The sequence below is a fragment of the Embiotoca jacksoni genome, unplaced genomic scaffold, assembly GCF_022577435.1.
Source record: "Embiotoca jacksoni isolate LCO1_2020_lvr unplaced genomic scaffold, fEmbJac1.0.p SCAF_2, whole genome shotgun sequence".
In the NCBI taxonomy this organism is placed as follows: domain Eukaryota; kingdom Metazoa; phylum Chordata; class Actinopteri; family Embiotocidae; genus Embiotoca; species Embiotoca jacksoni.
This window is the reverse complement of record NW_027185340.1, coordinates 25,062,071-25,078,998: the sequence shown is the minus strand read 5'-3', so window position 1 is coordinate 25,078,998 and position 16,928 is coordinate 25,062,071. Positions and strand designations below refer to the sequence as shown.

At 41.5% G+C, this 16,928-nt stretch overlaps 1 protein-coding gene across 1 annotated transcript; it reads left to right on the top strand.

Moving 5' to 3' along the window:
- Positions 1-561: 561 nt before the first annotated feature.
- marco (macrophage receptor with collagenous structure) lies at positions 562-16,431 on the top strand. The gene is made up of 13 exons (XM_069155189.1): positions 562-742; positions 2,194-2,292; positions 2,962-3,116; positions 5,496-5,613; positions 5,697-5,750; positions 8,133-8,222; positions 9,389-9,457; positions 10,501-10,545; positions 10,645-10,716; positions 12,456-12,491; positions 12,690-12,743; positions 13,602-13,766; positions 15,116-16,431. Exons 1-13 carry the CDS (start codon positions 634-636, stop codon positions 15,244-15,246), a joined length of 1,197 nt encoding a protein of 398 aa, XP_069011290.1. The 5' UTR covers positions 562-633; the 3' UTR covers positions 15,247-16,431.
- Positions 16,432-16,928: the final 497 nt, after the last annotated feature.

Below are 16,928 nucleotides of genomic sequence, written 5' to 3'. Positions count from 1 at the left end.
TTTTTTTTTTTAAATTTATGGTCAATAGACCTCATTTTCATGAAATTTTGGGGAAGAGGGGGTCACACCACCAGGTCATTTGTGACCCGCGAGGACCACAGATGTTATATTTTCTTTTCAACCAGCCATAGTTCACTGTAAGTTGACATCATTGATTTTTGTTTGTTTGTTGTTGTCGTTGTTATCTTCGGTCAATTGGGGAAATTAAATGCCAAATAAATAACACAGGAAGGTGAGTTTTGTAAACCCACCTTCAGACGGATCCCTGATGGAGGAACAACTAGTTGAACTGTTGGGCCTGATGGAGCATCAATATATTAACGGCTATGTGGACAGAAAAGAGACTGAACTTCATGTAAGAATACTTCACTTTATGTCTGTTACTGTTTTGCAAGGCCTTCTTGCAACTGCTGTCAGAGCACCAGCTTCCTCCTTCTGGTCTGCAGCTACACTGACTGGCTGTTAGCTGACCAGCTCAGTAACCAATCAGATGTCCTTCCTCCGCGTCGACCATGAGCTCCTTCATGGGAGGTTCTGTCGCAATGTGGGGAAGAACCGTGTTTTACCAACATCATGAAGTGAGGGAGTTGTAAGAGTTGCTGCAGCAGGGAGGTGAAGGGGACCGTGGACAGCATGGAGACGTCGGTGGACAGTAGAAAGGATCACGTCTCCCACAGTCAGACTAACCCGCTGTTTGACATGTCTCTCAGCAGGAGCGATCTCTACAGCTTCCAGCCTGACGGTGAGTTCGTCCTCACATCTCAGGAAATTCTTCTCTCCAGTTAAATCTGCCAGTTTATTAACCAATAATGACTTCATACGTTCTGCCGTAATAAACGGTCTAACCTGACAGCTCAGGAAGTCAATAAAATCTTGAAATATGATAATAATTCTTAAAACATGACATTATTTACAAGCTACTAATCTAGAATCTTTGTCTTTTCTCAATTGAGGAATAATGATTCCTTCTGCTTCCTGTTGAAATACATCTTGAACACGAGAAATAGAAACACAAACCTTCTCATGGACATGAATTGTTCCTTCACCTGCTGTGTTTCCTGTTTTGTGAATGAGCTGTGATTTAAAGTGTAACTGAGCAGAATATCACATCAGAAAAGTAATTCAAGCTGAATTTTTAAAACACACGACCAACGTACTTATTTTTACATGTTTGTTTAAACTTTAGTGTTTGTTGTCATCATCTGAGTATATATATGAAGTCTTTATTTTTTTCCAAAATTTCACAATGCATTAAACAATAATATACTATATTAATATATACAAATTATAATAAGCACATATTAAATGTTATATTATGGAAGTACAAAAGTATTTCTGCATGAAAACCCGTCTTTCTTTTATTGAACGCGGTGTCCTGAATCACTGATAGATGTCAGACATCTGAAACAACTCAGTTTCCTTCATGCTGCAGTCAAATATATCGACATGTATGTGTTTCTAGTTATGGAGCAGGTATTGTAAATTAGGTTTGTTAGAGCCAAATTAGAGGAACAGAGCAGTGAATTTTATTATTGTTTAGTGCACCTGCTGTAAAAGGTTCAAATGAAGGCAGTGAGGAAAAAAAACACATTTTCAGGTTAAATATCGACAAACAAAGACGTATTTTATCAAGAAACTGTGTTCATCAACACGGCACCATAAAACATTTGGCTGCGACACCATCAGGCAACATTATTTTGTGTGGATAATAAATTTCAGTCGTCTACTGATTTTGTTAAGTACCAGTACATGTTAAACCTGGGAGGAAATGAAATGTCAGCCGTGACCAGCAGGTGGCGGCGATGTTCCATTTTTCCTGTCAGACACATCCATGTTTTCAGAGGTGAGAGTTCAGCTGCAGACTGCCTCTGAAAGTGAGACAGGGAAACACTGTTTGAGTTGAGTTATGCGAGATCATATCACACAGTACATGCAGCTCCCCCACCCCCCACCCCCCCCCACACACCACCCTTTTGTCTGCATGATTGACAGCTGCCATTTTTCCACTGGTCATTCACGTTTTTTTTAATGCTGTGATTAGTTCATGAAGGTTTTTTTGGTTTATGTTTGCACAACAGTATGAATCAGCTGAATGTTTTCTGCTTCCTGGGAGGGGTTTCTCTATAAAAAGTATTTCTGCAGGAGAGTGATCAGGTCCGGACGTCTAAATGTTTACTCCTGCTTGTGTTTCAGATCTGAAGCCAGCGAGGCCCAGAGGACGGTGGTGTTTTCGTGTGATAGTTGTTTACCTCATCTTGCAGATGGCCCTTAATGCCTTTCTCCTTTATAAAGGTAAAACTGCATTGAGATTGTATCATTTAATATCACAAAGACGTTGAAAATCATTTCTTTTTCATTACATGAAACCGTCTCTCGAACCCTCCTGGAGTATTTTAAAGTTCATTTTGGTGGTATAGTTGTGCAAATTGGCAAAAACTGCACGTGGAGAAAAATGACTTTTTTTCCAACTACTTAATGAAGAAAGAGTCACATGTAATGGCCTCATTTGGTAATAATCACACTGCACATCACAGAAATACCTGAAAATATTTATTTTTATTTTCTGAACTTAAAGAGCTGTGGGGCTCGAAGTTAAAAATATGGAGTCATAAGGTGATGTAACTTTACAGTCTTATAAGTCCTTATAAGAGTCTTTGACTCTTATAGAATGCACAGTCGACAACCTGTGTAAATGTACAGCTTGAAATGCATTTTAAATAATAATTCAGCACATACTGTACATAGAAACTACAACCTCTTACAATTGGAAAGATGTATACAACTTTATTTAACACATACACACTGATGCAGCCTAAGTCTCATGATAAGACCACAGCACCTTCAGCAATGCTTCTACTGAGAACAAAAAATAGAAACTATTGTGGAGACCGGTTGAATTTACCAGATTGTGATTTCCTGGAGGAATTAATAAAGTTATTTTTTGCTTTTGGTCTGTTCTAGTTTTTACATTGGAGAGTTCTCCTGCTCACCCCAGGACAGAGAAGCTGATGTCCAATCACAGTTTTCCGGGTGATGACAGCTTTCAAAGTCTCATCCACAACTGCAGTCAGGAAATCAGGAGCCAGAGAGGCCACCTGTGGGCCCTGCAGAGCCAGGTCCTCCTTCACTTTCAATACTTCACTCAATGTAAAAGCTCTGGTTATCAAGTCTCTCAGTGATAATCATCACTAGCAATAAATAATGTCATTACAAATACGTCACTGTCTCACGTAAGAGGAGAAGAGCCATCAGTCAATTTTGAGAATTAATCAGTGGTGTGGAGGTTACTTCTTTTAATTGAATTAGTCACTAATTACTGCATACAAAATGCAGGAAAATAACTTTTGTGTTACTTTTATGAGATTGTCTCGGACCAATCAGAAGCCAGCGGTGTGCTGTGAAGTCTGTTTTCAGTGAAGTACATAGAAAAATGACGGTGGGAGAGTTTCGGTGCACAACAGGTTTTAAAGATGCTCCAACAGTGCATCCTCGGCTGAGCGCTGCCAAAACAACAGTTAGTAGTTTAAAGAAAGAGACCGTGTCCGAATAAAAATCAAGACAATGCTTAACAATAAACTTGAAACACATGTAACGGTAACAAAAGTAAGTGAACTGTCTAAGATACAGTGCATCCGGAAAGTATTCACAGCGCTTCACTTTTTCCACATTTTGTTATGTTACAGCCTTATTCCAAAATGGATTAAATTCATTTTTTTCCTCAAAATTCTACACGCAATATCCCATAATGACAAAGTGAAAATAGTTTGTTTAAAATTTTTGCAAATCTATTAAAAATAAAGAACAAAAATATAACACGTACATAAGTATTCACAGCCTTTGCTCAATACTTTGTTGAAGCACCTTTGGCAGAAATTACAGCCTCAAGTCTTTTTGAGTATAATGCTATAAGCTTGGCTCCTATTCTTGGGCAGTTTCTCCCATTCTTCTTTGCAGGACCTCTCAAGCTCCATCAGGTTGGATGGGGAGCGTCGGTGCTCAGACATCTTCAGATCTCTCCAGAGATGTTCAATCGGGTTCAAGTCTGGGCTCTGCCTGGGCCACTCAAAGACATTCACAGAGTTGTCCCGAAGACACTCCTTTGTTATCTTGGCTGTGTGCTTCGGGTCGTTGTCCTGTTGGAAGATGAACCTTCACCCCAGTCTGAGGTCCAGAGCGCTCTGGAGAAGGTTTTCATCAAGGATGTCTCTGTACATTGCTGCATTCATCTTTCCCTCCATCCTGACTAGTCTCCCAGTTCCTGCTGCTGAAAAACAGCATGATGCTGCCACCACCATGCTTCACCGTAGAGATGGTGTTGGCCAGGTGATGAGCGCTGCCTGGTTTCCTCCAAACATGACGCTTGACATTCAGGCCAAAGAGTTCAATCTTTGTTTCATCAGACCAGAGAATTTAGTTTCTCCTGGTCTGACAGTCCTTCAGGTTCTTTTTGATAAACTCCAGGTGCGCTGTCATGAGCCTTTTACTGAGGAGTGGCTTCCATCTGGCTACTCTACCATACAGGCCTGCTTGGTGGAGTGCTGCAGAGATGGTTGTCCTTCTGGAAGGTTCTCCTCTCTTCACAGAGCAATACTGGAGCTCTGTCAGAGTGACCATCGGGTTCTTGGTCACCTCCCTGACTAAGGCCCTTCTCCCCCGATCGCTCAGTTTGGCCGGGCAGCCGACTCTAGGAAGAGTCCTGGTGGTTCAAACTTCTTCCATTTATGGATGATGGAGGCCACTGTGCTCATTGGGAGCTTCAATGCTGCAGAAATGTTTCTGTACCCTTCCCCAGATCTGTGCCTCGATACAATCCTGTCTCGGAGGTCTACAGATGATTCTTTGGACTTCATGTCTTGGTTTGTGCTCTGACATGCACTGTCAACTGTGGGACCTTATGTAGACGGTGTGTGTCTTTCCAAATCATGTCCAATCAACTGAATTTAGCAGGTGGACTCCAATCAAGTTGTAGAAACATCTCAAGGATGATCAGTGGAAACAGGAAGCACCTGAGCTCAATTTTGAGTGTAATGGCAAAGGCTGTGAATACTTATGTACATGTGATTTTTTCATTTTTGATTTTTAATAGATTTGCAAAAATTTCAAAAAAATGTATTTCATGTTATCATTATGGGGTATTGTGTGTAGAATGTTGAGAGAAAAAATGAATTTAATCCATTTTGGAATAAGGCTGTAATATAACAAAATGTGGAAAAAGTGAAGCGCTGTGAATACTTTCCGGATGCACTGTACATCAGTTCTACGACACCATCCATCACCACTTTGATACCATCAGCTAAAAGCAGCCACCATGATTGACAGGTCAGTTCAGACCAGTCAGACTGCAGCAGCACTGAAGGAGCAGTGAAGCCTCGTGTTGTAAATCACTTCATTTACGCATTCAGAAAGCTAATTTTCCTCCTTTTAATGGGGCTGTGACTTACAGCATCGCTCTGACATCACATGCTTCACGTTTTGTTTTGTTGCCATGACAACAGGTCAAAAGCCTGTGTGGAGAGGAGGGTCAGCTGGACAGCCTGAAAGCTGACTTGTCTCTGCTCAACACCAGCAGCCACAACCTGGAGGGCAAACTGACCACCATCAGCCTCAAACCAGGTGCGTGTGCAAATGTTTGTGTGTCTGTATTCACAAAGAGTTGATCATATAAAGAGCCTTTGTATTTGTGTGTGTCTCCTCAGGACCTCCAGGAGTGAGTGGACAGCCAGGTGCACCAGGGGAGAAGGGCCTCAAAGGTGAGTCAAACCTACAGAGGCTGTAATCTGTTTTTTATAATAACAACATGACAGTGTGAAACTAGCCTGATCTATACTTGTTAGATAACCATGATACTACCACCACCGTGTTAGATAACCATGATACTACCACCACCATGTTAGATAACCATGATACTACCACCACCATGTCAGATAACCATGATACTACCACCACCATGTTAGATAGCCATGATACTACCACCACCATGTTAGATAACCATGATACTACCACCACCATGTTAACAGATAACCATGATCCCACCACCACCATGCTAGATAACCATGATACTACCACCACCATGTTAGATAACCATGATACTACCACCACCATGTTAACAGATAACCATGATCCCACCACCACCATGCTAGATAACCATGATACATGAGCAGTGACATCACCCGTTGGTTTGTGAACATTATGAAGCCTCCAGTTCAGATTCTGTCCGTCACCATCTTGCTAGTGGAGCCAGCAGTGGATCTGGCTGATCTGATTGGAAACCTGACGATACTACATCCCGCCCACTGTTAGCGGTAACCTGAATGCACCACAGGCCTGTCAATCAATTCTACATCGGAACCATTTTTCAGACCTGAAGCTACGAACACTTTTATATACAGTTTGTGCTCATGACCAAATGAACTAGTCTAACATGAGGATTTTATAGAAAGAGAAATAATCTGTAACCCTTGTAGTTATAGAGCCTCACTCTAAACTCTGCTCCACAAAACAACACCAGACTGAAAGTTTCTCAGTTTAAAAAAGTTAATTTCATTACAATTGATCAGGTGAAGTTGTGTGTCTGAGCTGCAGCATGCATTAGCTTTCAGCTGCTGGTCTGGCGATGATCTCAGTATTGATGACATGTCATCTGTAGTCGAACGGCTGATGATACCCGGCTGATGGATGAGCTGCAGCCATTATTTCACACACCTCTACAACATAGTGCTCTGACACTTCCTGTATGAGATCTCTATCAGACTTTCCTCAAGCTGACAAATTGACTCAGTCCATGACACACACACACACACACACACACACACACACACACACACACACACACACACACACACTGATTTGCTTACAGATTGAGCATGTTTGACGCAGCACAGGAACAGATGGCTGAGACAAAAGACAAATTAACATCTCTGTAAAATACTTGTCTCCAGACAGAGACACTGAGGACACAGAGGTCATGTTGCTGACTTACTTTTACAAACTGATTCTTGTATTTTTAGACCTAGTATATTTAGATTGGACCACTTTCAAGTCAACAAAAAAATAATAATAAGTAAATTCATAAATAGAGATTGATATTCAGGATTATCAGCATGAGTGAGACATTCATGTAACTGACCTGGTTGATAAATACGGGAGAGTTTTACAATTTTACAAAAGAACTACCCAATCAACAGATTGTCATGGGATTTATTGAGCAACTTTTTGCATTAAATATGCTGAGCATACTTCCGGAAGGACAGCTTCTCTTGATTTTAATGACCTTTCCTAGAGTGGCACCTTCAGGATAAAGCTTTCATTTCTGTAAAACTGGGTTTCAGTTCAGTGGAATCTAACAAGCTTTGTAGGAGAGATCACAGTTTTACATGCTTTGTGATTTCAGGCTGGACTTGGAGTATCTTGTGGATGTAACGTATTTAATTCATTACAGGCCTCCTGCATGTGGTCTAAACTAAGTGTTGGGGACTGGCAAGCAAGCAAAGATGACAGTGGCCTTGTAAACCAGTGGCAGGGGTCTACTTTAAAAGAGTTATCTCGGTGTTGTTAGCTAAAGTCACTCCTTCTTATTAGTTTTCTGGAGGTCCATCTGAAAATAATCCCTCATTCATTAGAAAAGAAGATTCAAGAAGACCTGTTTTTGGGGGCGTGTCTGTTTGATTGACAGGCCTGTGGTGCAGTCAGGTTACAGCTATCGGTGGGCGGGACGTAGTATCGTCAGGTTTCCAATCAGATCGGTCAGATCCACCGCTGGCTCCTCCCCCAGCTCGTCCAAATATGGTCACTTCCTGCTCCAAACTGCTCTGAACTAGCAAGATGGTGACGGACAGAATCTGAACTGGAGGATTCATAATGTTCACAAACCAACAATGACATCACTGATGGATGATGACATCACTTATGGTTGATGACATCACTGATGGTTGCTGGTTGGTTTCAGCCCCGTTCATTGAGAAAAATGGATGTAACCAGCATCATTAATGACTTCCTTAGTGACTGTGAGTTTGAATCCTGACTACACTGACCTTCCTTTTGTGCTTCACACTGCATGCTTCTGTGATACACTATTTAGGAGCAGAGGTTGCAGAACCTCATTAAACTGCATACCTCTGTACCTCATTTTTCAGGTGACAGTGGAGTAGCCGGCCTTCCAGGACTGAAGGGTGAGATGGGACTCAAAGGAGAATCAGGAGAGCCAGGAGCTGCTGGGGAAACTGGTGGGTTTCATAAACGTCATTTGTGTCGTATTGTACTCGTTCATGTTCTTGAAGCTGTACGAAATTAAATAAAAATAAACAAGGCTAATCACAAAATGGAGCTACAACACAAAACTGTGTTCTATTCTCTGGATGGGAGATGCTGTCGGGGGTTTCAGTGCTGGGGGCATGTTTCTTTTATTATAAAGTACCATACACCTGTCAGCCAGGCACTCAATATCTCTATTAGACAGACAGACAGGATATCTAGTTTCCAACATTCATGGTCCTCAGAGGATGACATGTAGAGGTGACGGCCAGTGTTGCACTGTAACTTACCCTACTAAATACATTACTCAGTTTGGTTTCTCAGCTCGGGCTTCCAATGTCGTACTCTTTCTTTCTTAGTTTTGATTCTCGATAAGTCTCAAACATGGCTGTAGTGTTTTTGTTGAAGTACCAGAGGTCACGTACAGATGCACGCTGTGTGTGGAGACAAGTTTACACACTATGATATGTTTTAAAATCAGTCTAACAATATAATTCTGCTATTTTAAACGGTTGTTCAGGATTACTCATCTAAAGGGTTTCATTTCCGTCACAACACGTTCCTCCAAATGTTTCACAATAAAAGCCTTATTCAGAAATGAAGGGTTTCTGAATAATGAATGCGAGAAGGTTTCAGTTCATAACTCTTTACATGATGTGTTGTATACTGCATGATTCAGACAGTGAATAATATTTACCGTGACCTTTTCTGGTTTCACATCACGTTGCCTGTTCAGTGAGAGCAGCACATGAACTGATGTAGCTCCTGGATGGAGGGATGTGTCAGCGGATTGCTACTGTGAAGTAGTTGAGTTTCTCTTCCTGTTTTAACTTCTCCTTATTGTCAGAAATATTGCTGACACGCTAATATTTAAAGTGAAAATTATTCCATTTGCACTGCTTGCATTTATAATGGTAACAAACACCAGCATGTTAAACAGATACTCATAATCATCACGTGTATGTGTGGTGTGTGGTGTGTGTGGTGTGTGCGTGTGTGGTGTGTGGTGTGTGTGGTGTGTGTGGTGTGTGCGTGCGTGTGTGTGGTGTGTGGTGTGTGGCGTGTGGTGTGCGTGTTTGTGTGTGTGTGTGTGTGTGCGTGTGTGTGCATGGGTGCGTGTGTGTGTGTGTTATTGCAGGTCCCAGGGGTTTACCAGGGGATCAAGGACCAGGTGCTAAGGGAGAGAAAGGGGAACCTGGAACACTTGGTAAGAGTTCAAGTGCTGGTCAAACAGTTGACTACACTCCTGCGGAGGTTCCACCCAACCTGACATGGCGGGTGTTCCACAAAGCAGGATCTGCAAGTTAACCAAGTTAACTTCTAATTTAAATTTGACAAAAATTCGGAATTTCCAATTTAATCAAACAGTGGAGAATTTAGTGAGACGAGCGTGTTATTAGACCTAGTTGTGTTTTTTTTTTTTTTTTAAGGAGAGGTTTTTTTTTGGAAAAATCATGTTTTTTCATCACAGTCAAAAATCTACCTCAACAACCCTCTTTAAACTCATGAACATAACTTATGGTTTGCAATTCTGCCATTACAAACTTTATTCAATGTTATTTATATCGTGCCAAACCCACCACAAGTTGCCACCAGTTATTTAATGGCACTTAACACGGTAAAGTCTTTACAACAGAACTTTACACATTATACAGAAAAACCCGACAGTTCAAAAATTCCCACGTAACCTCAGTAGAAAAAAATCTTTCAACAGAATAAACCTCGAAAAGAAGGGAAAACTCTCTTTTAACAGAAGAAACCTTCCAACAGAAAGAAAAACTCTCTTTTAACAGGAAGAAATCTCCAACAGAAGGAAGGAAAAACTCTCTTTTAACAGAAGAAACCTCCAACAGAAGGAAGGAAAAACTCTCTTTTAACAGAAGAAACTTCCAACAGAAGGAAAAACTCTCTTTTAACAGAAGAAACCTCCAACAGAAGGAAGGAAAAACTCTCTTTTAACAGAAGAAACCTCCAACAGAAGGAAAAACTCTCTTTTAACAGAAGAAACCTCCAACAGAAGGAAAAACTCTCTTTTAACAGGAAGAAACTTCTTGGATCCCTTAGACATTCCTGTTTTTCAACTAAAACAGGAACATCTTATTAATTAAAAATACCTAACTCTCATTTTACCTTCAAATTAGCTGCCAATCATAGAGGATCACATACTCTTTATGTAATATTGTATAATTTTCCATGACCACGTATAATATGTGTGTGTCATTTGTTTACACCTTTCCCCCCCAATTGCAGGTCCTCGTGGAGACAAAGGTGTCGCTGGGATTTCTGGCCAAACTGGTACTTAAAAATGTTCCATGTAGACGAATGATATTTGTGTTCATATGTGGCTGTACAGACACATGTCTGATGGTGTATTGTTGCTGACTTGTTGTGCAGGTGTTCCTGGTTCTCCTGGGCTCAAAGGAGAAAAAGGAGACCTCGGGGATTCTGGCCCACTCGGACCTCCAGGTCAGCTGCATGTTCTTCACATCTGTGCGCTTGAACAGATATATATATCCGTATATAAGGGCTCAGTATTTCTTCCTAATTTGATATCATGAAATGACACGATAGCCAAGATAGACAGAAAGTCATGATCCATAATATTGAAATCTCCTAAAAATGTAGCAGAATTTATGCTCATTGTTTATCAAATCAAAAGAACTGGACCGACTTTCATTGCAATCTTTGATGCTTGAGTCAGGTGGGTGATAGACAACACCAACGATAACTTACCACTAGAGACACCAGAGAGCTCGACAAAGACCGACTCCACCTCACCACTATCCGGCTTCACAGAGGTCATCCCTGATTTTAAATTCATACTCAGCGTGGATAAACAGAGATCCTACAGCTCCAGATTTACTCTGTCTGACACAGTGGAACCCATTGAATTTAGGTAATTCAAAGATAAAGCAATAACAGAAGATTTGTGTTTGAGTGAAGATAAATAATGGATGTAGTCGCTTGGAAGACTTCTTGTATTCAGATGAAAAAATGGAAAGCATATTAGAAGGCACAGTCATCAGCAGTCATCACATAAACACGCACTTCATTTAACTTCCACTGGAGGTCGCTGTCCGTTCTGTCCCTTTATCACCAAGAGGCCATCGTTTGGATCAGCCAATCACATCTTTTAAAAGGATGTTGTCACCTAGCAACGGGGCCAACCACACCTCCTCACTAAGATCAGGGTTTCTGTTTGTTGCTCTCAGAAGTTTCCTCAATCTCTCCTCAGATAAAACTCCCAGATAAAGTTTGTAAGCTCAGTTCGGATCTCTGTGAGAGGACTCTAAGAATCTTCGTGAATACGACCTCTGGTCTATAAAACCGGTATTTTGTGATCTATAGTGTGTGTAAAGAATAAAGAACTGATGAGTGTGAGAATAAAACAGTGTAAATGGTTAATGCTGGAGGTTAATGGGTCGAAGTCTGAGCGTCGGCCTTCCTTTGCTGTGGTGGGTTTTGGGAAGGTGGATGAACAGTAATGGATGTCACCTCTCTCACAGGCAGTTCTTTCCGCTTTCGGGGAAGTCCTCATTGAATGTCAGGAACTTTTCCACAATACGATAACTTTGTGATTGTTGGTGGTTTTGATGTTTTCCTTTTCCACCACTGTAAAAGACGTCCTGGATCTCTCTGACTGATTCACACGCTCCATCTTGTTCTGACATTTGGCTTTCTGTGTTATGCTGCCTCTGTGTGTGGCCCTGACGCTTCACAAACAACAACAGTAGAAGTTCCACATGTGAACATTGTGAGCACATGTTAATAAGAGGAGAGCCAAGATGAACTCCAGATGCAGACGTCTCTGACAGCGTCCGGGTCATCAACTCAAACACTGAACGTCTCCTCACACTCCTCTGTGTGTGTTTTTAACACGTCACAGCAGATCTGTTGCTTCAGCTTCACATGTTGTTGTCGTTGTCCAGTTACCAACAACAAGAACCCAATGTTGGAACTACGGAGACGCACGTCTCATGTTTACTAAAGAGACTCTTTTTCACGCTGGCGGTCACTGCTGCTCATCCGTGTGTTTCAATGCACCGAATAAAAAGCCAGGCAGCACTGACTTACAGCAACTGCAGCCACAAAAACAGCAAATCTCTGGTCCACTCCTGTTTGAGGATCTGACCTCTTTAAACTCTTCATTTGTAATGTTCAGCTCAGGTTTTTCTCAGGTTAAAATTTTCTTGTCTTTTGAACAGGCGCAAGAGGACCCGGGGGGTTCAATGGGACTGAAGGTAAATACTTATCACAGATTTAAAGTTTTAGAAAACATCAGATAATGTGTGTATTTCACACAATGTGTATCTAGAGAGAATGAGGGATGAGCACATGTAACATGCTTAATGTGACTTCACCCAGAGCCAAAACATGTCTTATTAGAACAAACTCACTTTACACCTGGAAGACATGTTCACTCAGTGTTTCCTTCACAGGTCCACCTGGACCACCAGGTGCCAAAGGAGAAAAAGGAGACAAAGGAAAGGAGGGTAAGTATCCACGGCACTGACCTAAGAGCAGCTGACCAAAGCTAAGAGCAGTGAGTTAGTTCAGGCAGTCAGCTGAGCCGCCTTGCTCTGCATCATGTGACCTCCAACACTATCTGACACACTCACCCTCCCAGTGTCCCGATCTATTTGTTTTACAAAAATATGAGGAAAAAGAGCGGTGGATCTGACTGATCTAATTGGAAACCTGACGATACTACGTCCCGCCCACCGATAGCTGTAACCTGACTGCACCACAGGCCTGTCAATCAAACAGACACGCCCCCAAAAACAGGTCTTCTTGAATCTTCTTTTCTAATGAATGAGGGATTATTTTCAGATGGACCTCCAGAAAACTAATAAGAAGGAGTGACTTCAGCTAACAACACTGAGATAACTGATGGACACATTTTATTCACTTTGGATTTGATGAGAGAAGTTGAATGGGAGTCTATGGAGCCGGAGGCTTTTTGGAGACGACCTCCAGTGGCACTCGGTGGTATTGCAGTTTAAGACACTTCTGCATAATTTTTGAGACCTGGAAGCTGCGAATACTTTTCTATACAGTCTGTGGGTGCGTCCTGTCTAAATGCTTATCAGGGAAAAACTGACTGATTTTACTAAGTACCCCTTCAGTTCTTCATCACCAAGACCGAGGAGCTGGCAGTGAACTTCAAGTGGAGAATGAAGCCTTTCCCTTCCCTCCTTTGGGATTAAGGAGCGATCACTGCCGCTGCTGTCTGAGTGTTTTCATCTGAACAGCTGATGTCTTTCAGCAGCAGAATTATTTGGACTAGTGTTCCTCTGCGAGTGGCTCGTTGTTGTTCTGGTCGGTTCTGAATCTGATCATCTGCACTGCAGTGTCCGTGCGCCTGGTGCCGGGGAAGTACCGAGGCCGAGTGGAGGTGAAGCACAACAACATGTGGGGCACCATCTGTGATGACAGCTTCGACTCTCTGGACGGGAAGGTGATCTGTAAGATGCTGGGCTTCCAGTCCGTAGTCTCCACCTTCACCGCCTCCCCAGGTAAGACGTCTGCTGCATCATCACATGTTCTCCATGAAGGGTGTGTGTGTGTGTGTGTGTGTGTGTGTGTGTGTGCGTGTGTGTGTGTGTGTGTGTGTGTGTGTGTGTGCGTGCGTGCGTGCATGCGTGTGTGTGCGTGCGTGCGCGCGCACAGTTTCTCCTGATTATTGATCTGCTTTGATCATCGATGAATCCTTCTTCCTGATAAATCTTCTCTCTATTGCATTAGCGTATGAGCTGGATTAGAACTACTCAGTATTATGAAGGTTCATCAATGCACCAACTTCTTCTTCAGTAATCATATCTACGATACTCTTTCATTCTCCAAGTTAAATTTCCCCACTGTGGAATCCATCCATCCATCCAAAGAATTCTCCTGCGTGTTTCTGAGAAACACCTGCTGGTATTTCACCTGTTTAATTTGGACTGTCTGTGTTCATTAACGACCTTTAGAGGAGCTCATGTGTGTCTTTTTTTTTTATCTTTGTACAGTCATGAATAACTCCTGATAAGATATTTGTGTGTCCTTTGATCAGAAGCAGGTTGGATAGTTGGATACAGTTTCTCCTGTCTTTTTTTAAAATGTAGAATTCATTCAGTCCCTCCAGAAAATCATGATCTTCCATTCGCTGTAATGAACGCAAATTCAAGCAAACTCTGAAATATCTGCGGGAGCGTGCGATTTAAAAAGAAATCCTGCGATTTTTCCATAAAAAACATTGTCATCAGAATCTGTGCTGAAAGTATTAACATCATAAAGTAAATATTTTAAAACAAAACTCACTTTATCACCAAAAATAACTAATTTCCAACCAGAAAGTCTCTGCTCCTGTTTTCATCTCCAAATAAAACTCTGTTCGCTGAGGAAACCGGAACAAGAGGAGAAACAGGAAGTGACGGGGTTCGTGGGAAATGTGTTCTTCACATTAAAATGATGATTAAATGTTTGTGATCAAAGGAAGTGATTCCATATTACTGGATGTTAAATGAGTTTTCTCCACACGTCCAGTTGTCAGAGACGTCTCTTTGTTTGTTTCATCCAGCAGGTCTATGTGTTGAATGAACATGAATTAAACAGCATCTAAAGCTCTTATTTTGACAGCTGATGTCGTCCTTGTTTCTATATTCCAGTCACAGACGGTCTGTTCTGGAAAGTGCTTAAATAATTTTTTAGAATTCCTGCAATTTTAAGCAAAAAAACTGATTTAAGACTGCAAATAACATCATAATTTTAGAGAAAATCCGCCACAAAATCAAACATTTTTGATCGCAACAATCACAAACAAATCCTGGAGGGACTGAATAAAGTGATGAGAGGCTGTGTGCTGTAACGAGCTGTGGTTCTGTAGGGTCCGGGAAGATCTGGCTGGACGAGCTGCGCTGCACAGGAGCTGAGGCGGACATCTTCGACTGTACACACCCTGAGACGGGATCACACAACTGCAGCCACGATGAAGATGCCGGAGTGCAGTGTATCTAGACTGAACAGGGCGCAACACAGTTTACTCTGATAAACACACACACACACACACATACTGTATGAATACAGAGGTGGAAGGCAACCAGGTACATTTACTCTCGTGCTCTATGAACGCTCCCCCCCTGGACGTCCCCGTGCAGGACAAAGTCTGATCTCTTATTGATGCGCGTTTTTTAGAAGTTGTCTGAGCACGCTGTGTGTTTATACTTATATTTAAATACACACAAAATACTACGAGTGCCCACGAAATAGCAATTAGTTCCCTTGTTTTAATTAATCCGTTCCCACGGTTTGAATAATTAGTTCCCATGTTTTAATGAATTGGTTCCTATGTTTTAATTCATTTGTGCCCACGAGGTAAGTAGAGACATCACAGCAAACAGTCTTTCTCCTCAGTATGAAGTTCACCTGCTTCAACTGTCAGTTGACCAACTATAAAGTCAAATAGCATCCTCAAAGTTAGCATGTTGCTAACGATATAATTCATAAACCCTCAAAATCACATCATATTATTGTATTTTACTAACAATAATCCTTTCCATCTCTTCATTACAGCTGTCTTAGCTAACAGAGTTGTTGTTAGCCTTGTTGTTGCGTAGCCTCCACAGCCAGTCTGTTGTGTTGTCTCTCTCTATATATACTTATCTCGTGCGCACAAATTAATTCAAAAGTGGAAACAATATTTTTTTTTCTCTCTATGGCCACTCTGTGGCTCCGTACTGACTAAATTTGGGGATATTTTTCTGGTGGAAATTAAAAAAAAAAAAGCCTCTGCTTTTTAAGAGAAAGTAGTTTTATTATTTTTGATTTTATTCTACTTTCTACAACAATACTTTCACAACAATTCAGAGAGAACATGTACTTTTTACTTCACCATATTAATCTGACAGATTCTGATTTTAAACACCTGCCATGAGCATATACAATATGATGTAATATATACTGTATTAAATATCTATAATCAGCTGTTCTTCTTCAACTGCAACATTCAGAAATACTTTTCAGGTATGAATGCATCGGTAATAAATGTTCTCTGTCATATTAGATCAGTATAACCTTGACAGCAGTTTAATTTGCATATCGATACTTCAAGTAAATATACGACGGCGCTGCTACTAATGATGTTCACAGCTGGATCTCATTACAGATTCATAAAACACAACAAATAAAATTTATTTCAGCTAATTTTGGTTTTATTACTGAAAGCATCAGCCTGAATGACAGTGTGCTGTAAACAAAAGCTCGAGCCAACAAAACCTTTCCTCGAAGAACTCTGGTGGTTCTGCCTGTTCAGCCCAAATCATCTTCTCTTCATCCTCCTTCTCCTCTCTGCGGTTCCTCATCACTACCCATAGTATCACATGTGAAACCAACAGTATGACATGTGAAATCTGTAGTATCACACGTAAACCCGCAGTATCACATGTGACACCCTCAGTATCACGTGACACCCACAGTATCACATGTGACACCCTGTTAAGTGTCAATGAACCCATATGCAGACACACTGTGGAGGCTGGAAACAGTTCCAGGTGTTTTTACAGGACTCTGTAGACCCGACTGGAGGATAAGAGAAGCTTTAAGCTGCAGTCCAGAGAGGGAAGCTGCTGAACTGAGTGAGCAGGGATCCGACAGTGAGGGCCAGGGACTGATGAAGGGCAGCAGGTGAGGAAGACGAGGCA